Raw genomic sequence first — 23,475 nt, 5'->3', positions numbered from 1 at the left:
GTATTATCCTGTACAAGATTCTTTTTGCTCTTAAAGGTTGCACATTTGCTTTGTGTCAAACCGAGATACTTGTTCTCTTCTGCTAGTATATTGTGGTCTGTATGAGTTCCTATTATGTTCACTATTATTAGGAGGTGTTATAATTATGTTTAAGAGGAGGAAATACAAGAACAGAACAAATTAATCCCTGGGAAAATGTTAGCAATGTTGTTGTCCACTGCATGATTTTGCTTCACACACAACCAAAGTTCACTTGAACTGTGCAATGAATAGGTCATTACAAGAAAACAGTTTGTACAATCTCCTGCTATCACAGGTTTGAAACAAGGTAATTCCTTCTGGATTAAAAGTTTTCTCTCTTATTGGTATTGGATCTTCACTTTATGCTCCAGGCAGAAGAATTTATTCTTCAGTGCAAATGCTCTTTCACTTTCTTATCACTCTTGCTTTGTCTGTAAGACTGCTCAATAAAACCTACAGAATTGTATAAAAACTCTCACCTTCTTGGAACTAATTCTAGAAGAAGTAAATATAACAGGTCTAGAAGGTGCAAACAAGCAGTGGAAATTACAGCAGAATCTACCTCCCAAACATGACTTTCCTCGAATTCTTGTATTTCATAATTCATTTCAAAGTGGGGTTTTTTTTCTGTTTATATCACTGTCAAGCTTCACTAGACATCCCTTTATCTTCCTCCCATGGCACTGAAGAAACAGAGTCCTTAATTTTACAGTGCTATCTCTGTAGCACTGGAGAACTACAAGGCGGGCTTCACATGTCAAGTGGATTCTCCATTTGGAGAAGAGAATGATATTCAGTTCAAATTAGACTTTTTGTCCTTCTTATATATTCTGAGAATGCTTTCTAGAAATGTTAAGAGAAGTGTAGAATGAGATTTCCAAGGTTTTCCATAATTTAGGAACCAGAAGACATTAGTTCATTCAGTGGCATTTCGTTACTCTTTTTCTTTTATAGAATAGTAGAATCACAGAATGGTTTGGTCGGAAGGGACCTTTAGAGATCATCTAGTCCAACCCCCGCCTGCCACGGGCAGGGATATCTTTCACTAGATCAGGTTTTTCAAAGCCCCATCCAACCTGGCCTTGAATATTTCCAGCAATGGGGCATCCACAACTTCTCTGACAATCTCTTCCAGTGTCTCAACACCCTCATCGTAAAAATTTTCTTCCTTATGCTCAATCTAAATCTATGTTCTTTCAGTTTAAACCTATTGCCCCTTGTCCTGTCACTACAGGTCCTGGTAAAAAGTCTTTCTCCATCTTTCTTATAAGCCCCCTTTATATATTGAAAGACCACAACAAGGTCTCCCTGGAGCCTTCTCTTCTCCAGGCTGAGCCGCCCTAACTCTCCCAGCCTGTCTCCATAAGAGAGGTCTTCCAGCCCTTTTACTGGTTTTGTGGCTCTCCATGTCTGTCTTGTACTGTGGGCCCCAGAGCTGGACACAGTACTCCAAGTAAGGTCACAGGAGAGTAGAGTAGAGGGGGAGAATCACCTCCCTTGACCCACTGGTGACACTTCTTTTGACGTAGTCCAGGATATGGTTGGCTTTTTGTGCTGCAAGCACACACTGCCAGCTCATGTCCAATTTTACATCTACCAGTAACCCAAGTCCTTATCTGCATGGCTGCTCTCAATCCATTTATCCCTAAGTCTGTACTGATATCGGGGATTGCCCCAACTCAGGTGCAGGACCTTGCACTTGACCTTTTTGAACTTCATGATGTTCACTTGGGCCCACTCTTCAAGGCTGTCAAGGTGCCTCTGGATGGCATCCCTTCCCTCCAGGGAATCAATTGCACCACTCAACTTGGTGTTGTCTGCAAACTTGCTGAGGATGCACTCAATCCCACTATGTCATTGTTGAAGATATTAAATACTATTGGTCCCAGTATAGATCCTTGAGGGACACCACTTGTTACTGGTTTCCAGTTGGACATTGAGACATTGAGGATAGCTCTGGATGTGGCCATCCACATATTTCCTTATTCATCTAACAGTCCATCTGTCAAACCTATATCTCTCTGATTTAGCAGTTAGAATGCTGTGGGGGACCATATTAAATGCCTTACAGAAGCCTAGATAGATTACATCCATAGCTCTTCCCTTGTCTTACTGATGCAATTACTCCATCATAGAAGGTCACTATACTAGTCAAGTGACTAATAACCCATAGTAGTGTAAGGAATATGTGTTGAGCATATCAGCACAGCTGGAATACCTCTATAGAAGGAACAGAGAGAAACAGCCTCCAGGCAGAGCCCTATCCAGGTGAAGATGATTACTTCTTTCCAGAATCCTTAATAATTTACATCGGTATTACCTGTCAGGCATTTTCATTGATATAACCTATGCTGCTAAAAAAACAAAAAGGACTGCTAAAATCCACATTTACATTTCAGTCATTATGCTAGCTAACCTCTGTTCCTACTGAAATCCTTATCCTCTGCTTCAGCATAGTGTTGTTAAGCAGTCCTTTTGTCATTATTATTTTCACATACACACACAAAAAAAGGCTTGCTTAATCATTATCTTCTGAAAAGACACCTTTGAACAGAAACTCATTCCCACCCCTAGAACAGATGTTTCACCTCCTGCATCAACTGCTCATTTATTGGCTAATGGTTTAGGTTTACAAGCGAAAATGAATGTGTTCATGCTGAACCTATATTTAGATTAACCCCTCTGGTTCTATTAAACTTTAATTTCATGTCCTCTTTGTCCATCACAACTCCTGCATCCCAAGTAATTTGAACTATTTTCCAAGGTCTTATTCCCCTCACCCACTTCTAAACTTACTTGTGACTCTTGCGAGTTCAAGGACACTCTTGCACTTGTGGTGTCCCATCTGTCTAAAACTTATTTCCTCTTCTCCCTAAGCCATTGAATAATTTCTACAAATCTCACCTTAAAACCTCCCTGCTCGCTTTAACTTATGATTCACAACGTCTGGAAAACATTTTTGTGATATCCTTTGTGAAGCATGTACATGAAAAGGAAAATTTATTGTAGTCTTGTTGAAGCAAGCTATATTTGAAGTACTAATGTGACAGTGTATTGTGGGTCCTATAGGGTCCACTCAAGATAGATTGACCCTTGCAGAATCTATTGAAGTCTGAGTTTTTACATCCACTCACCTGAAAACCTCATAGCTACACACTTGAAGGCTTATAGGCTGTTGTCTTTCTTCTTGCCTTTGAACTCATAACTTTACTCCTGATGTCAGATAACACCACTGGGTTTGCCCAGCTTCAACAAGGTGCCTATTTTGGGCCCACCAAAACCAAAGAAAAGGACGCAGTTCCCTTATCGCTCCCTCCAGTGACCAGTACCATTTTCCACATCCTGACTTTAGATGCTCTCCAAAGAGAGCAGCAACAGAAATGAAAAAATCACAGCACTCCTCTGTTGAACCAACTAAATAAAGGATGAAAGTTTCACCACTGTCTCCTTATCTAAGCAGTCTGTGATAGACGGCAGATTCAGGTGTCCATTATAAAATCTGAGCAAGACAAACAATTTGATCTTAGATTGCTTCTATCCAATCAAGCAACAGGATGCAGGGAGGCAAACTCACAAAGCCAGACCGGCCACACAGTGAGGGTGAGGGGGAGCTCTAAGAAACTAGTGAAAACTAGTAGGATGCTGTGGCACAAACAGTATCATCCAGAAACTCATGTGAACAGTACCTGTTTATAAGGCTGGTATTCCTCCCCATTCACAATGCACTCGTCATTGTAGCAGGTAATTTGCCATACTCCTATTGAAAGGGTCATTTAAATCTAGCTTTTGTGTTTAGCTCAGCTAAACATTTCATGCTTACGCTCATTTTTTTCTGCCTTGGAATAGTCTGAATAGTCTTAGGATGGTACTGTTTACTCTTTTTATTCAACTGACACTTGACTGAACTTTTTTTTTTTTTTTAATTTTATTTTCAAGCCTTTTGTACTGGTCAAAGCACTAGAAATGGAAGAATAGATTTCCACTTCACATCCATGTGATTCCCAGAGTTGTGACTTGAAGGGAACACTAGAAATATTTAAGGCTTGCAATATATTTTTCAATGTTAATGATCTATTTTTTGAAATATATTAAATTGTGTGCATGCATAAAGACACATATATGGACACACATTTTCTGCATAAAGGTAATAACAAAGATAGAAACACAGACACAAATGTTAATGTAGTACTGTTAGTGTCACATTACTGTAGTATGGATGGTCACACAGCGAGGGTACAAGCAAAATCTTTCTTTCATTTGACCGTGTAAATACGGTCATGTACAGGCAACTCTTTTCGATTGCTGTCTGTCTCTGAAAAGTATACAAACTTTAATTGAATTAGCAGCCAATTTTGATAGAAATATTGCTATGCAAATCTATTTCTAACAACAAGTGTTCTCAATGATGGCTTTCAGATTTATTATTCTGTCTTTGTAGCCCTACAAATGGGGAAAAAACAGAAACCCAGAGTATGAAATGAGGATTTCATTAATACTATATTGTAACAGAGAGTAGAGCAATACTGAGTCTGTGTAAGAGGGGTAGCTGAATAAAGAAGAAAAATGGATCAAAAATACAAAGGTCAAAATCCTTACTTTTATTCTGGAGTCCTCAGTCTGTAAACATCAAACATGCATTTCTTACTATATTCTCATACTTTGTTTTCAACTGTACTATAATTTCTAGGAAGGATATACACAACAGACAGGCACTCCAGCAATGACGGTTAATAACAATGATGAGTAACTATAATAAATCGTGGATCTATTGGGGAGGTCCAATGCATCTTGGAAAGTTACTGCTATTTATTCTAGCTCTAAACCTCTGTAATTCTGAGGATGCTGTAATTCTTTAAACTGAATTCAGATCTTGAAAGTTCATATTGTCATGTAGTTTGTGATCATATTGACTTTCAACTTTCGTAGGTTGTTACCACTTAATTATTGCAGGTGTCTCAAAAGCAAAACAAGTAAATGTAAAATATTACAGAAGACAGTTAAACTAATATGAGATTTCTGTTTGATTTATAAGCAATAGGGTTTGGAATGCTTGGGTTTTTTTACATGCACATCAAAATAAGTAAATAAGATTAAATACTCACTCCTGTTATGTAACGAGGTCTATACTGGATGGTTCCAAATAAGCCAAGTATGACTATAATAATGTGTATAAAATTTGCCAGGATGGGTGCCCACTGATAACCAAGGAAGTCAAATATTTGCCTCTCGAGCACAGAAACCTATGATTAAAAAGCAAAAGCAGAAATATATTAGAACAGACCAGAAAACATCTATCAGGGCATTTACCCTTCCCATACCCAAGATAATTGCCCTGAGTTAAAAAAAAATACCTCAGTCAGCAGTAAAATTAAATCAGCTTGCTATATTTCACCTTATTTTAATGAAAGCTGCATTTCTCACTGACAGTTTACCGAGTTATATTCGGTTAGCTACAATATTCATGTGGGCAATTCTACTGAGATACTAAACTGTTCACTAGCATGGTGTGTTTGCAGAAGGAGAAACACAAATAATTTTGTTATACACACCAGCAAATGCTGTTATCTTCTAGTGTATCGGTGCTGAAAATCAGTGGTGGGCTTACAACATCTTCTCACCTACCTTGCTTCATTCACAAACACCACCCTTCAGCTTGGTCCTGAACTATTTACTTTCATTATTTCCCTATCTTTTGATTTTTTCTCTTCCCTCTATCCCCAGCTATCCTGTCAGTGGGCTTTTACCTGTAAACAAATGCATGCAACTTTCTGACCTGGTTCTACTGACAATGACTGTAGTTTACCTCCTCCTACTGTCAAAACATCAGCTGAAGTATAAGCTGTTACCCAAGACTCTAGGTACTTAATTTCAAAAAGTGAATTAAAGGACAATCTTGGGCTGTTGATTACTGTTTTCAAGCAATACCATTCCAAGTAGATAGATCAGAAAGTAGAAAAACTGCATTTCTAACAGTATCAGTAGAAATCATTTCAGAATGCAAACAGTAGGTGTCCCTTAACTGGTAGTCATACATTATATTAAAACACAGCACTGCACCCCAACTCATAGACAGAATGGCATGTTTTGAAAAAAAAAACAATATTGATGTAATATTAGAAGGCAATATAAGGGTGAAGTGAATTTAGACAGAAAGGGTAAGGAATTTCTTTGACACCATTCCAGCAATAACTTTACTAACCTGAATGGTGAATAGATGAGTTTCATGAAAATGTGAATAATAAAAATAAAATACAAAGAAAAAGAATAATAATTGCAATAACAACCACACCAACACCACATACACTAAAGACAGAAAGAAAAAGCAGGCTGTTTATTTATAAAGTTTCATTAAATTATGGGTGACTATTTACTAGGTTTATATTACACTGTGGAGTAACTGAATGAGGTGGATCTGCCACAAACTCCGCTCTTTTTAAAAAACCCAACTTTGGAGATCAAGTACTAAATGAATAATTAACTGCTGTTGACCACTGTTCTTGCATGGTATAGCTATGGGAGACTTCTTCAAATTTCATGCTGTAGTCCACTGCCATACCAACACTTTCTTTTTGACATTAAGTAAGAAAACTTGCCATGAAAAAGACAGCATAGTCTTACATCACAAATGTGAAGAGTGTTAATTTACAGTATTGTTCTGGTTTTGTTAGTGAGGGGGGGCCTAAGGTGGTAGCTTCTGTAGGAAACTGCTAGAAGTCGCTCCCCTTTGTTCAGTGGACTCGGCCGGGCCTAGGGTGGACCTGCTGCTGGCCAAGGCCGAGCCAATTGGTAGCAGAATGTCCCGTGATAACACCTCTGCGATAACGTATTTAAGTAGGGGAAAACAGGAAAAAGAGGGGGAGAATATGTGAAGCAGCTGAGCAGGGGGCAGAGAGGGGGAGGCGCAAGCCTCATGGGCCTTGCAGGCCTCACCCTCTGGCTTCCCGCCGGGCAGCCGACTGGGCCCAACTCGGCTGCAAGAAGTGGAGAGGAGATGAGAAGTGAATAAGATGTAAAAAGGATCCTGAGAGGCATCTGCCAGCCTGTTGTGAGGAATGGCTGCAGACGCCAAGGTCAGTGAAGAAGGAGGGGGAGGAGTAATATGGCTCCTGGCCAAGATTCCTCTGCAACTCGTGGTGAAGACCATGGTGGAGCGGGTTGTCCCCCTGCAGCCCATGGAGGTCCACGGAGGGGCAGAGATCCACCTGCAGCCCGTGGAGGACCCCACGCTGGAGCAGGTGGAGGCCTGAAGGAGGCTGTGGCCCGTGGAGGGCCCGCTGGGACAGCTGTTCTAGAGGGACTGCACCCCGTGGAAGAGATGACCCACGCCAGAGCAGTTTCATGAAGGACTGTGGCCCGTGGGAGGGACCCCACGCTGGAGCAGAGGAGGAATGCGAGGAGTTCTTCCCCTGACGATGATACAGCGGCGTAAGACAACACGTGATGAACTGACCGCGACCCCCATTCCCTTCCCCCCCCACCCCGTGCCGCTCGGGAGGGGAAGGTAGTAGAGATAATGTTAAGCCCGGGAAGAGGGAGGGGTGGGGGGAGGTTATCTTGTTCCCTGTCTCATTCTCCTGCTAATTTTAGAAATAAATGAATAGTTTTCCCCAAGTCGAGTCTGTTTTGCCCGTGACGGTAACTTTAAGGATTTCTCCCTGTCCTTATCTCAAACCTCGAGCCGTTTTTCCTTATATTTTCTCTCCCTGTTCTCTCGGAAGGTGGGGGGAGTGAGAGAGAGACTGCGTAGTCTGGTCCGATCGGGGCTGAACTACGACAAGTATCTACCAGCACATATTGAACTTTAAGACAGGGATTCTCAACACAACCCTGAGGAAGTTTGTCAGCCACATCATTTTGAATCTGAAAGTTCAGGGTTTCATGTCAACCATTGAATTCCTCTCTACAACAGATTCCTTTCACACGGTGCATTCAGCTTACAGGCAGTCTTGGTATTTTGCCTAGCATTTTATTTCACAGATTTATTGACAGCAAGAGATTAAGGTCCTACATTATCCAAGATCTTAATGAACTGTTTTGTACTATCCTACAACTCTCCCTAGCAAAGCAACATCATAGAAGAGTCCCAGAATCCCAAGACATAATAGTGAAAATATGATGAAGAAAGAAAAGGAAGCCCAAGCTGTATTAGTAATTCCATGAAATCTCAGACTGCCTGCGCTTCTAAATTTATCATTAAGAAATATTTCCTTGACTAGTGACATAGTAATTTATATAAAAAAGACCAACATCTGGCACAAAGCAGTGTTATATAGGTCTGTGTAAAGACCATTAGGGGTATCAGGAAAAGACCTGCTACACCTTAAGTGCTATTAAACAGGTAACAAAGGGAAAATGCTCACTCTGAGCACAGAGTTCTTATTTTCATCAGCTGAACAAAGAGTAAACAACAATAGTGAAGCAGTAGCAAAAAGAGTCTAGAGTGTACAAGCTTCTAGTATAGTAACAGTAGGAGTTCAGTAAGCCAAAAAAACCACAAGGGATGACGGAAATAATTCAATCTGTAGGAAATCATACAGTTAAGTATGTCAGTTACACAGGAACATTGCAGCATGGCAGTTAATTATATAAAAAAAAAGTAGAAAACCTAATATTTCTGCTGCAACTTTCAGTTAAAAGGAAACTGCACTATCATGCATCATGCACTTTTATTTTTGTTTTGTTTTACAATTTTGGCTAAAGATGCAGTAGATCCACCAAAACTTGTTTATGAGGCTGTACTGGATAAATTACTTCTGTGCAAATCTTCACTTCCCACATGCCAATCTACCACTTTTTTTTTTTTTTTTTTTTTTTTTTTTTCAGATGACTAGCAATTTCTTCAGTACCAAGCAACTACTCCCTCAGATTTTGTGGCCATATTGAAACTTCTGGCGGCCAGACCTACTGAAAAACTTCGCACACAAGGGAGAGGGGAAGTATCATCTGTGCAGAACAAGGAGATGAGTCTGCACCACCTCTGCCCCTGTGTATTTACCTCATATTTGCCATAGGCAGACTTGTTATTAGACTTTCTCCTGTCACTCCAAGGACTCAGCTGTGTGTGGACTACTGGATCTGTGAAATGGCAGTGTTTTGGCAGGCTGTGCACAGATAAAATGCTGTGGAAATGCAGCTGCTGTTCCTTAGAAGATCAGACTACTGCAGCAAGGTGCATCACAGATTTATCAAACACAAAATCTAGGACAGAACTAGATCTTTGTTTCCACTTCCTGGAGAGATAACAAAAACAACGCACAAACAACCAGAAAACCAATATGGACTTACTACACACAGTTACTAAAAAAAAAAAATAAAAAATCTCATCAGGTCTGTGTTTCTAAAAGGGAAAAAGTGAAAAGTAGGACAAAGTACTGACAAAATCTATTAAAAATAGTATTATGCAGCTTCCTCCTCTTTCACAGATGCCAGAATCATAAGAGATTTCACTATATAGCAAGAGAAATTACAGACTTGATTTTGAAAGATTTTTTTTCCCCCTTACTTTAAAAATTTAAAATTTTTGGTTAAATAACTATACTTCTTTCTTCAAATAATATCCACCAGCTTCAAATGTTTAATGATGTCTCAAGGTCATGACAGAGAGAAAAGAAAAGGTCTGACAAAGACATATTAATCTCTATCTAGAAAAAGACAGAGAATTGTCCATTTTCTTTCTTCTTCTGGAAACAAGAGTTTAACATGAGAACAGGAAAGATGAAAAATGGACGCTTTGCATGAAAAAGTACACTATGGTAAGAAAAGAAAAATATGTTTTAATTCAACTGCATTTTAAAAATGCAGTGAACCCAAAATGTAGGGTTATGGAGAGTCAGTTTCTAATGTTAGAAAATAAACATCCACCATATTGTTTTCTTAGGCTTCCAAATAAATAAATATCATAGATTATCTTATGTAAGCACTGATAAAATTATAGAGGAGTTAATGCAATTACAGTGATTCATTTTTACTAATGCATTATTTTTTTTTCCAGACTTCTGCTAACTATTTAAAAAATAAATACAAAATAAAATCAGCCTGCATACTGTCAGGTTGGAATAGCTCAAACTATTTCCAGATTCCTGTCAGATGCTGGCTGTTAATAGGTTAAAGGTGTTACTGACCTTGAGGGATCTCAGAATTGAATTTCCAGAGCATAAAGAAAACCATTTTGAGATGATTCTTAAAGTATATGATTGGACTAAAATTTCAGACAGGACCCACAAAGGAGAAATCAGTCAAAAGATGATTTATAACCCAGACTTCAAAACAGAAAATGACAAAGTGCCTCTCCTCAGAAAGCTCCTTGAGAAGAAACTCAACCACGACTACATCACAACGATACAGAATCAAAACTTTGCATCGATATAAATTAAAGTGCACAGAGGTACACACATACAAGCAGGTTTGTACGGCCCCTGCCAGCCAGGACCCTTGGACAGCATGCACAGCACAGAGGCACCCAGTATGCTGGGGCCTGGGACAGGGTCACACTCAACTGATGGACTCATCAGCTGAGTCATGGTAACAGGCTCTCAGTTCACTCCGAAGAAAGTACAGAGTATTAGCTTAAATTGCAGTGAAGGAGAATTAAGCAACCATGGTTTACATCATGACTGATGCAGGCTAAGAATGAGCTACAGAAATTAAGCTGTAATCAGTAACTCATTAAGGCACCTCAACTCAATTGTGTTGCATACAATACCCACAGCTTCTAATAATTTGCTTGTGTTTTTAAGTTAGACATACAGTTACGACTTTTAGTTCTTGGTTTTATGGCAAAGAAAGTTAAAAAGAGCTCAATAAATACAAGTATTTTGGGCCTGTGCCTTATGAAAGAATTCTAACGCTAAAGTCTACCTGCATTATGTACAACATCCCCAGCTAACCATTCCCCAGCACTTCCATCATTTTGAGGCAGATTGCATATATTTGTGACATTCCTTAGAGAGGCTGATTTAATTTTTCATCAAAATTTCAGGTAGTATCCTGAGATAGAAGGCCCAGCTACTCAACAAATTCTCCAGTTACCCAGCAGAAAAACAGAATAATGTTTTGAAAGTCAAATCCATACAAAATACATTTATACATCTGCAAGTGTGCATGTGCATGTGAGTCAAGTCCTTTACTGCAAGAAAGAAGAAAAAGAAGAAAAGATTTTTTTTTTTTTTTCTAAGAAGAAAGGCAAAACTAAATGAAGTTTTGTGAAGAGCTATGGACACAATGGTAGTCTCAGCACATCTAATAAAATCCACCACAAGCACAGGTAATTCAAGTCAAAATCAAGAAGGAATTAGTTTCCACTTGTCCAATGGTTCCTTAAAGGAGTCACAAATATAATACTAAGCCCCTGTCCTTAATCCGTTTGATGCTGCTGAGAGAAGGAATAGGCCTTTATCGTACTTGATAAGAAGGTAATCATAGTTTTTAAAAATCCTATGTAGGACCACATCCCTGCATCGTATTGTGTACAAGTGGATTTCTGCTGTGACCTACTGAGGACAACAGGGCTCTCCATGGGTACAGAATATATTCTAAGTCTCAGCTGCTGCCTTTTCTAACTGAACACAGTAATAATCAAAAACGTGTAAATACAAGCTTTCTGCAGTAGGTTTTCTGTTATGTAGTAATGAGAAGCAGACCTGTTATCTAAATAACACTTCAGTTATTGTTACTCATGACACGAAAATAAGAAAGATTCTAGCCAAAGCTGAGCTGGTGAATCTGACAGTTGGTTTAAATAAAGATGATTTAATGTGCACTGAACATATCTTCAGGGTATTATATTCATGCTTTATAAACATTTGGACTCCACCACATATACATGTAAACCAAGTGACTCAAACAATAACAAAATCAAAACCCTGTCTTCCAAGTACTTCCCTGAAAGAATAACCTCCTGTGTGAGCAGGCAGAAAAAAAAAAAAAAGATGAAATTGCTGGCAAATGCTTCTGTTCTTGCAAAATCCTTTCTCCACACAAGTTACAAAACACCAATATCCACGAAACACCAATATCCACCATAGAGATAAATGATGGGAAAAAATGGGAGAAGTCTCTAATTTTACACTAAATAGGTCAGTATTTTTAATACTGCTTCCTAAATTTTTTTTTTAGAATAACCTTAGAGGAACCAGAATTGCTAGAATTATGATAAAGAAATAATTAAATAAGTGTTCCACTGAAGACATGTAAAATTTCATAACCTGAAGCAAATCATAGAATGGTTTAGGTTGGAAGGGACCTTAAGATCATCCAGTTTCAACCCTCCTGCCCTGGGCAGGGACACCTTGCACCAGACCAGGTCACTCAGAGCCCTGTCCAGCCTGCCCTTGAACACTTCCAGCAATGGGGCATCCCACAACTTCTCTGGGCAAACTGTTCCAGTGCCTCACCACCCTCACACTAAATAATTTCTTCATAACATCTAATCTAAAACCACCCTCTTCCAGTTTAAAGCCATTATGCCTTGTCCTATCACTGCATGCCCTTGCCAAAAGTCCCTCCCCAGCTTTCTGGTAGGTCCCCTTTAGGTACTGGAAGGCCACTAGAAGGTATCCCCAGAGCCTTCTCTTCTCCAGGCTGAACAGCTTCAACTCTCTCAGCCTGTCCTTACAGGAGAGGTGCTCCAGTCCCCTCTGATCGTCTTCATGGACCTCCTCCAAGATCAGGAGTAATGCATTCCAACAAAGAAGTCATCAGGTGAAAATGCCAGATGCCCTGCATGGATGAATAAGGAGCTCCTGGACCAACTGAAAAACAAAAAGGAAGCCTACAGAGGGTGGAAGTAAGGACACGTAGCCTGGGAAGATTACAGAGAGATTGTTCGAGTAACATGGGATCAGGTAAGGAAGGCTACAGCCCTGATGGAATTGAATCTGGCCAGGGACATCAAAGGCAACAATAAGAGCTTCTTTAGGTATGTTGGGGATAAAAGAAAGACCAGGGAGAATGTACCCCCCCCAAACCCCCGCCCAGGAGGAAACAGGAGACCTGGTTACCCAGAACATGGAGAAGGCTGAGGTGCTTAATGACTTTTTTGCCTCAGTCTTCACTGAGAAGTGCTCTAGGCACATAACCCCAGCTGTGGAAGGCAAATGCAGGGACTGGGGGAATGAGGAACTGCCCACTGTACTGGTAGAGCAGGTTCGGGAACATCTGAGGAACTTGAAGGTGCACAAGTCCATGGGACCTGATGAGATCCATCCATGGGTCCTCAGGGAACTGGTGGATGATGTTGCCAAGCTACTGGCCATCATATTTGAGAAGTCATGGTGGTCTGGTGAGGTCCCCGATGACTGGAAGAGAGGGAACATAACCCCAATTTTTGAAAAGCGGAACAAGGAGGACCCGGGCAACTACAAGCCAGTCAGCCTCACCTCTGTGCCTGGCAAGGTCATGGAGCAGATTCTCTTGGAAACCATGCTAAGGCACATGGAGAGCAAGGAGGTGGTTGGTGACAGCCAACATGGCTTCACCAAGGGCAGATCGTGCCAGGCCAATTCGGTGGCCTTCTATGATGGGGTGACAGTATCGGTGGACAAGGGACGAGCAACGGATATCATCTACCTGGACTTGTGCAAGGCTTTTGACACTGTCCCGCACGACATGCTTCTCTCTAAACTGGAGAGACAAGGATTTGATGGACAGATCACTCGGCAGATAAGGAATTGGCTGGATGGTCGCACTCAAAGAGTTGTGTTCAATGACTCGATGCCCAAGCAGAGACTGGTGATGAGTGACAATCCTCAGGGGTCTGTGTTGGGCCCTGCCCTGTTCAACATCTTTGTCGGTGACATGGACAGTGAGATAGAGTGCACCCTCAGCAAGTTTGTCGACGACACCAAGCTGTGTGGTGTGGTCAATACACGGGAGGGAAGAGATGCCATCCAGAGGGACACTGACAAGCTGGAGAGGTGGGCCTGTGCAAACCTCATGAAGATCAACCAGGCTAAGTGTAAGGTCCTGCGTGTGGGTCGGGGCAAACCCAAGCACAAATATAGGCTGGGCAGAGAATGCATTCAGACCAAGCCTGAGGAGAAGAATGTGGGGGTACTAGTGGACAAGAAGCTCAACACGAGCTGGAAATGTGTGCTTGCAGCCCAGAAAGCCAACTGCATCCTTAGCTGCCTCAAAAGAAGCGTGGCCAGCAGGTCAAGGGAGATGATTCTCCCCCTCTATTCTGTTCTCATGAGACCCTACCTGGAGTACTGCCTCCAGCTTTGCAGCCCTCAACATAAGGAGGACATAGACTTGTTGGAGAAAGTCCAGACAAGGGCCACAAAGATGATCAGACAGTTGGAGCTCCTCTCCTATGAGGACAGGCTGAGAGAGTTGGGACTGTTCAGCCTGGAGAAGAAGAGGCTCCGGGGAGACCTTATGGCAGCCTTCCAGTACCTAAAGGGGGCTTATAAGAAAGATGGAGAGAAACTCTTTAGCAGGGCTTGTTGCGATAGGACAAGGGGTAATGTTTTCAAAACAGAAAGAGGTAGATTCAGATTGGAGATAAGGAAGAAAAAGATTACCATGAGGCTGGTGAAACACTGGAACAGGTTGTCCAGAGAGGTGGTGGATGCCTCATCCCTGGAAACATTCAAGGCCAGGTTGGATAGGGCTCTGTGCAATCTGATCTGGTTGGAGATGTCCCTGCTTCTTGCAGGAGAGATTGGACTAGATGACCTTTAAAGGTCCCTTCCAACCCAAACTATTCTATGATTCCATGATTCTACTCCTCTCTTTCTCTCTCCTTTGCATCCTTCTGCTAGCAAGAGCATCGAAGCCCTGGCTCTCACACCTCTCTTTTTAAGGTGGCAAAATCCAATTTTACTGACACTGCTGAGAAGCCTTAAGTCATTTCTGAACACAAAAATACTTTTGAATTAAGCTTTAATAATATTTTATAATTGCATCATCTGAATTTGCCTGCAGTAAAACCTGAAGGCAAAATCAAGCATTCAGAGAGCATTCAGAAAGATTAGCCTTATCTATTACTTTCAAATTGTTTCTGTCTTTATGGAAATAGTTGACAATAAAACAGGTCTCACTTTCATTCACAAAGATACAACTAGTTTCTACACAGCGATTGAAATTACAATATATTACATTTGTAAACTCAACAAAGATATGATAATGCTGATATGGAGTTAACAAGAGGATGTATCTAAGGTAGCTTAACTTAAGCTAGTAAAACTATGTTCTGTGTATGTTTCTTCAGCCAAAAATAGAATGCAGCCTAATACCTGAAAAAAAATTACATTCTAACAACAGAAAAATAGTCTTTACTCCTCAACAGGAAAGGCACACCTCTAAGAAATCTCATTAGCCAAATAATTTTGAGTAGTATTGATAGGGATCACTCACTATCTCATGAGGACTGAGTCTTATGATAACAAGAACCGAGTATTTGGTATGAGAGCACTATATCGAGTAAAAACAGTCGATCTGGATTCATTGTGGTGGTTTTACCTGTATTCAGACATATAAGTATGTCCACAAAGCAAGAGAGAGGATGACAACTTATCCATGTCAGAACTGTAAGGCACAGAGCGTTCCTTGGTTTGCAGTCACTCATTCCACAATTGAACCTGGATGAGCAGGATGCTGACTTTGTCTGACCTTACAGAAATCTCTCTCTTAAGATGCTCCTGCTGGAATATTCATTATTCTTATATAGAATATGTGAAGCATCTACTACATTTTCATGCCTTGGCATAACCTGAGAACTGACATTTAAATTATGCAGACCACTTTATGGAACAGAGATAACTGACATTACTTAAAGTCAGAGAAGTTTGGAGCTGCTAAACTTTGCCTGTTACCTGTATATAAAGCCATTAGTCCTTAGGGAACTCCAAGTAGTGCTGCTGAAGGCAGCAACACATCTTCTCTGCAACATGGCTACCTTAAGAGGCAGATTTCCCATCTGCTCTCTGCATCAGAGTTCCAGGGACAAGCACAAGGTCTTAGATCTCATCTTCCAGATGCCCAGTGACCCAAATCCAGCACCACAGCTGGGGAACACTGACTGTTGTCTACAACCCAGTTCCACAAACAGAAATTTCTATCTTAAGTGTGAAGGTTTTTTTTTTTTTTTAAAGAAAATGGAGTATTGTCATAGGCTAGTTGAAGATTGTTGATTCAACTCAAGAACCATTGATTAGAGCCAGTCAATGTGCACCAGTTTTCAGTATTTCACCATTTGTATTCAATTTACTTTGGAACATGATTATAAGAAAAAAAAAAGACAGCATATGAAACACTCTGTGCTGTCATAGACATCACAGAAACACACTAGGTCATTGGGCAATTGGGGTAGGGGTCCCCGTTCCTCACCCTGTGGACAGCTGGAATGAGTCAGTCAGACATTGCCCTCAAAAAGATCCCATTAAACATTTCAAGGAAAACAGGAAGGTTTTTTTTTCAGGTTTTATGAAACAATATGTTTAAATGAGTCAGACTCTAAGCGTTCTGTGAGAAAATACAAAACCCATCACCTGCCCCTGGAAAGCACAGCCTTTGTAATATAAGTAAGCAGTATAGATTACAGTTTCATTCTCCTGCCTCTTCCAACATTAAAGCCGTAATAAAATTAAAAGGCAGACTAGCCATTCCTTTTTCCTAGCCCTGATGACAAATATAATGAATAAAAAGCTATTCTGTAATGACTAATGTACTAATACTGCACGTTGACCTCTTTTTAGTATACCAGTTCATGTATGCATACAAATATCTCCTTCTCTTAAGCACATTGTTACTGAAATACTATCTGTTTGCAGCCAGGCTTTATCAACCTACAAGGTAACAAATAGGGAAAAATTGAGCACCATAATAAAGTTCTGGCTTAAGAGATAGTGAATCACAAAGCTCTATTCCCAGTCTGTTCAGACTTAAAAGTTAAAAATGTGAGGGACAAAGGAAAGGATATATGCAAAGCTCTGACAAAGGAATAAACACACATGATGAATGCTTGCTATATTCCATAGTGCTAATAGGTGCCACTGTATCACAGTGACAAGAGTGGTGTCAAAACATTCCACTTCCATGCAAGTAGATTGTCCAGAAAATAAAATGCAACTGGATATAAATTAAAATGTTAAAACAAAAGGGAGAAACAGCGATACTAAAGACTATAATGGGCCTTCTTATTTGCATAAATCTTTACTGTGGTCGATGTTTCTCTGATTTATGTGGAGATACTTTACGTCAACTAATTCGAGGCTAAACTCAGATTTTTACTGGATGTTTACTTTGTGTAAAGGTTAGTGTTGAGTGTCCTGGAGTAAAACCCATTTGCTTATTCAAAATATGCACTTAAGCACAGTAGCAGTCTCTCAGCAGGTATTTTGATGATGACAATATTGTTAAATATCTAAAATAAGATTTTTTTTTTTTTTTTTTTTTACTTTGCTTCTGTACTTCATATGGTAAAATACTGATAAATAGCAGTATATTTCTCTGTACTGGAACAGGAATTACATCAGTTTGGTAACACGAGTTGGTACCTTAACTATGTGACAAAGGCTGGAGAGGGCTGCGTAACAAACCAACAGACTTGCATAGGTGACATTATGGTGTTTGTGGAAGTTTTTTTTGTTTCATAAAAGAGCCAATCACATACAGTAAACAAAAAAAAATTGCTTTATTGTCACAAATCATCATCTCCCCTTCTACATTTGCCTTCAAATCTTTGTTTTCCCCACCTTCCAGTTTGCTTTCTTTAATTCAGTGCCCACAGCGATTTTCCTTGGAAGCAGCTAAAGCTACAATCTAGAACTGCTGCAAGCTCTCCTTCAGCAAAGCCCTAACCCTGCCAATAGCTGCCATCATTCAAGTGGCACTTGCTGGTGTGATAGCAGAGAGTTGCAGCAATTTCTTTCCACTTTTCCATACCTTATATCCCCAGCTGTTCTAAGGGGGTGAGCACCTTGCTGGTTTGATGAGGTCTAAAAAACTCAGTGATAATTATTGTGCTGGCAGTGCTGAAGGCAGCCAGCATCACTAAAGCAGGAATTGGAATGCAGCCCAACCAACATAGCAGAATCCACTAATTTGTTGCACTGAATATTTTGTTGTAAGAAATAATCATGAGCCTTGTGATAGACTATGAAACGCAAATTAAATTGCCTCAGCCAGACTCTTCTACAGTGCATAGTTAAAAAAAAAAAAAAAGAGAGAGATTTTTAGGTTAGCTGCTTATTAAATCTACCCATTTTGAATGCTTTGGTTTGTTAGTAAATGACCTCCTCGAATTATAAAAAAAACCAACTCATCTATCCAATCATGACCTGTCAAAAAATAAATATTTATAATTGTTTTTGACCAATTTACTGTGAATTAGATTAGGAGAGGAAAGCTAACAGTGTTCAATTTAATTTCATAATGTATGCTATCTTACACAAGATTGTAAAAAATCAGTGGCGCTTTTTTCCTATAATCACGTTAGTCAGTGTTTTAAATGATGCACGCCTACTGACTTTCTAATCCTTGCTAGACAGTATCTTTTAATACAATTATTTGAGGCTAACTACAACGTATTTTTCAAAGTGGACTCCTATTATTAATGAAACAATAGGAAAAAATAATATTTACATAACACCAAATGTCCACGCATTTCTTAGTGGTATAGGTGACCTCTCTAGAGAGAGCATTTTTACCTCAAGAAAAGATAATCTGATAATATTGTGTGTGCTGCTTCTCTGCTAAAGCAAGTGCATACCTTTACGCAATGAATGCTGCACCTGCTGGTTCCTGCTTTGCGTTGCATGGCAGTGTTTTGACTGCGGTAATGATCTACCATGTAGTCTATCTCTAGCCTGATGCCACACTGATTAGAACTCTCTTTCCAATGAAGATGCACGCAACTGACCTCCCTGGCAAATAGTCTAGGTGGAAAAGAAACTTGTGTTAACGGGAAATGCCTTCTTTCCAAGTAGCAAAAAATAACCAAAGCAGAGTCAACCTCTCTCACCCCTGCTGCTCTGCTGCTGCAGCCAAGGAAAGAAAAAATCAATGTCCATTCAAAATGCCCTGCTTTTGACAGGTAGTTCTACATTGGAGAGAAGAAGGAATAGATAAAGCTAGCACATATCTAGGAAAATATGAAGAAAAACCAGGAATCATCAAGTTTTCCCTTAATTTATCTCACAATACAAGAAAATAATGCCAAAAAGTAAAACTCCAGGGCAAAGACAGCTTTGTTTTGTGGGCAACAAACCAAAGTGCCAGCAGATTTCTGCCGAGAGCAGCCAATGGTTGTCAGTATCTACGATATTTTTGAAGTGATGTTCAAGTTCTCACATTGCGAGAAGCTCAGGTAAGAACAACTGATTCCTGCATAGCTGCTCTCCCCTTGGTGAAACTGCCTTCCCTGCTGTGGTGAATGCTACTAAACTGTGATCAAGTCTCTTCCATCATGCCTTGCGCAAAAGTATGTTTCACCGCATACATCACTGTAATGTGGATGCTCCACGCAGTGGAGCAAATAAACCTTCCCCATGTAATGACACTGCTTTCCCAGGAAAAAAAAAGACACTGGCCCATCCCAATCACAATTTCTATTTAGAAAGCAGAGGCGAGGTGCAACCTACCTAATTTAGGACCCTGACTTCTGTCTACATTTTAGGTATTGAACCTCCACCAAATTTCTGATATACTTAATGAAAGATTGTGTCCCTGAAGGTCTCCATAGGGAGATCTGATGTGACTAAGTGCAGGTACCCAAGTGAGACGAAGACAATCTCATCCACCCATTTAATCTAAAATAGTTAAAATTATTACTAAATTAATTGATATAGCTGATAGTCCATGAATAAACTGTCAGCCTGTATGCTTTTCCAGGGACTGCCACAGATTCCCATGGGATTTAGACAAAATCTTTTAATCTCAGGGTAACACATCTAGGCAGTATTTAAATCCAGAACGGTAGATTTCATTGTCTTAAGGATATGGTCCTGTTCAAGTGAGTAGGGGAAGGTTATTAAGATGATCAGAGGGCTGGAGCACCTCTCCTGTGAGGACAGGCTGAGAGAGTTGGAGCTGTTCAGCCTGGAGAAGAGAAAGCTTTGGGGAGACCTTATAGTGGCCTTCCAGTACCTAAAGGCAGCCTACCAGAAATCTGGGGAGGGACTTTTGGCAAGGGCTTGCAGTGATGGGACAAGGTGTAATGACTTTAAACTGGAAGAGGGTAGGTTTAGATTAGACATAAGGAAGAAATTATTTAGTGTGAGGGTGGTGAGTCACTGGAACAGATTGCCCAGAGAAGTGGTGGATGCCCCATCCCTGGGGACGTTCAAGGCCAGGCTGGACAGGGCTCTGAGCAACTTGATCTAGTTGGAGATGTCCCTGTTCCTTGCAGGGGGGTTGGACTAGATGACCTTTAAAAGTCCCTTCCAACCCAAATCATTCTATGACTTTCTCTAATTATTAAGTTCCTATCTTATTTAAATGTTTCTGAACATTTTATTCTCTGTATCGGTTTAATCTGCAAGGTGAAAAGTCCTTATCGTAAATATTAGTTTTCAGCATTATTATACACTGGACTTTCTATTCCACTCTTGTAAATAGAGATCAAGAACCAAAGGTGACACCAGCTAACATCCTAGCAACAATGTGATGGAGTATAAATTTGCTGAAGTGCTATTCAAACCAACTGCTTCTCTTCTTGTATTGCACACTACAATTAGGTTAGATTGAGAAAACATTTTGATGAACATAATTTCTTGTAAGAGAATCAACAATACTTTTTGCTAAAGGATGTTAAGAATTGGTTACTGAACCTTCCTAGAATACATGTTCTTTGATAAAGCTTCAGCAATACTGAACATTTGAAGAAAGTGTGCTGTAAGAAGAGGTTATATGTGGAAGTGCTGAAGTTTTCTGACTATCCAAATTTGCAAGGTAACAATATTAAAATCACCTGCAAATTGTTGCAAAGAATATCACAACACTGAATCAATAAGCATCAAAGCGTAGATGAAATAAATTCCTGATAAATTCAAAATAAGGTGCCTCCCTGGGAAAGAATAGTTAACATACACAGTGAGTGGTTCTAAATTAACTATTACTACTCAAGAAATTATAAAATCATTCCAGAGAGTTAGCATAAAATGTCAGCTTGATGATAAAGAAAAGACAAATTTTAGAAATCATTAGGATAGAGTGGGCAATGAAACAGAGAAATGCACTATCGGAGACAGCACTATACTTGCAGCAGTAGACACAACAAAACTGGAAAAGTCCAAAGAAATGCAAAAGGTATGATCAGAATGGTAGAGGATTTCTACTGAGGACAGACTAAACCAATTAGGACTCTTGAAGTCAGTAAAGAGAGTGCTGTAGGAGCATATGAAAAAGTCTTTAAAATGAAGGATGATATAAAGTAAATAAGTAGGGAACGAGTTTTATTATTTCTCCTAGTACTAGCCATAGAGGCAGCCAGCTGCAATGATGTGAGAAAAACTGAAAACAAACAAAAAAAGCAAATATTTTTCCACAGGGTGAATAATGAAACTGGCAGCAATATTACCACAGGCTTTTCTGTCTTAGGAAAAAAAAAAGATAATTTAATGGAAAATTAATCCATTGATAATAGTTAAAAATGATCATGTGGCCACAGCCTTTGGTTTAAGAAGTCTCATAATTACTGATTGCTGAAATCTGAGAGAATAAATTGAAGAAATGGTTGAGCTCTACAAGGTCCTGCACTGTTCACTAGGCAACTGCTACTGACTGCCGCTTGAGGCAAGCTTCTCTGCTTAGGTGATCTTTTGTTCTCATCTAATATGGCTTTTTTATCTTCCATTTGAAGCAGCTGACAGCTTCTTTTTTCTTTTTTTTTTCAATTTAAATTGCAATGAAATTACTGCAAAATCACAAATCATGTTAAAACTACACCCATCAACAGCATACAAGAATGTGTATACTTACGCTTAAATCACAGAATATTATGTCTTCAGGCTTTTGAAAGTGTTAAGATTTAAATTGGGTCAGGAACAAAACCGATATGATCTGAGAACATATTGCCTAAACTTATTTATAAAATTACTTTAAAACACAATCATTTCAGAGATATTCCCCCCCCTTTACATTTCAGTAAGACCGCGGGACATTAATCTCTTCTCAGGTCCTGTAAAAAGCTGCTCTCTAGTGACTAATGGCAAAGACCAAGAATTAGGAGAATATAAAATGAAATAACTTCCTTTATTTACAATTCCTCATCCTTTTTTTCCCCACATTTTAATGTCATTGCTCATGTTACATAACCTTGATGTTGAACAGCACTAGCCAAAAAATTTTGAAAAATACTATAAAAGGGCCCACTTACTTACACGTCAATACAGGGGGACAAAGGGAGTGGGCAAAGCTGAGGCACAAATTAAGCATTTGTGAATAAATGGAGACTACAAGAAACCTTGAGCCTAGTTTGGATTTATCCATCCTTTGAGACGGTTAACTTTTGTCTACCCTGGAATAGGTATTGCTGTGCTGATCCTACTCAGCTATTCCTCTTCAATTGTTCTGCTCCTCTGTGGTCATTAGCAAGCCTAAATAAACAAATAAATACATTTGTAAGCCTGTTACTCTGCCTTTTAACCAAAGACTTTTGCAAAAGGACATGAAACATCACTATCTTCATTTTAAAAATAAGGACCTGAAGAATGAGAATGATAAAGACCTACCAAAATTCATCTAAACAACAGGTAAATACTCCAGCACGGAGAATAGCTGACATGTCCTCAGTCCTGCTGAGAGCCCTAATCAGTGAAGTATAAAGCCTTTGCTTGCACCGAAGACAACTGTTAGGTAGCACTTTTGTTTCATTATCAGGAACCAGAAGAAAGCCATCTATCTTTTTATGATTAATATCTGTTACATGTATTATTATCTGGCTCTAATAATATATACCATGATAAAAAGTAAGACTGTGAGGTACATTAATAATAAGGTGATGGTGTTCCTGACGCTTTAAAAGCATTCAAAATATGAACACCTCTTTATTTTAATTCGTCCTTTAATGGGATGAACATTAGCTGGCATAGCACCAAGAGGTGGCACATCTGGTAACTGCCACAGGATACAGCTCCACTCAAAAATGTCACTGTAACAAGAAAAAATCACTAAGTGCATTTTCAAACTAAAAATAAAAATATCACTCAGATATGGCAGATTAGTGCACCTCATGCAAGCTGCACCACAAGACAGAAAATGTCTTTTGCAAGCTTAGACTGTAATGCTTGAGGAGAAAATACATACCCTATGAAGCCTGGATAGGAAGAATGGAATAGCAGATGGAAAACTCCACTGAGTGCTTCATCAGCCACCTGCCAACCACTGAATGGTAGCCAGTAAAAAAGCTGCACCTTATTAAGTTATAAAACAGAAGGTGAAGTTAGCGCTAGTGGTAAAGTGCAGCAATTTGGGGTAATGATGTATAGCTTATGCTAAGCATAAGAAATTCAA

At 39.7% G+C, this 23,475-nt stretch overlaps 1 protein-coding gene across 2 annotated transcripts in view; it reads right to left on the bottom strand.

The window, feature by feature from the left end:
- Positions 1–23,475, bottom strand: part of NKAIN2 (sodium/potassium transporting ATPase interacting 2) — a 557,924-nt gene that overhangs the window by 298,509 nt on the left and 235,940 nt on the right. For both annotated transcript variants that reach the window (XM_086744415.1, XM_086744414.1), the window contains exon 2: positions 5,124–5,261. In XM_086744415.1, coding sequence (XP_086600541.1) covers positions 5,124–5,261 — 138 coding nt within the window. The remainder of the gene's footprint in view (positions 1–5,123; positions 5,262–23,475) is intronic.

The sequence above is a fragment of the Chlamydotis macqueenii genome, chromosome 3 (genome assembly GCF_036417535.1).
Source record: "Chlamydotis macqueenii isolate bChlMac1 chromosome 3, bChlMac1.mat, whole genome shotgun sequence".
NCBI classification, from domain to species: Eukaryota; Metazoa; Chordata; class Aves; order Otidiformes; family Otididae; genus Chlamydotis; species Chlamydotis macqueenii.
This window is presented reverse-complemented; position numbering and strand designations above follow the sequence as displayed.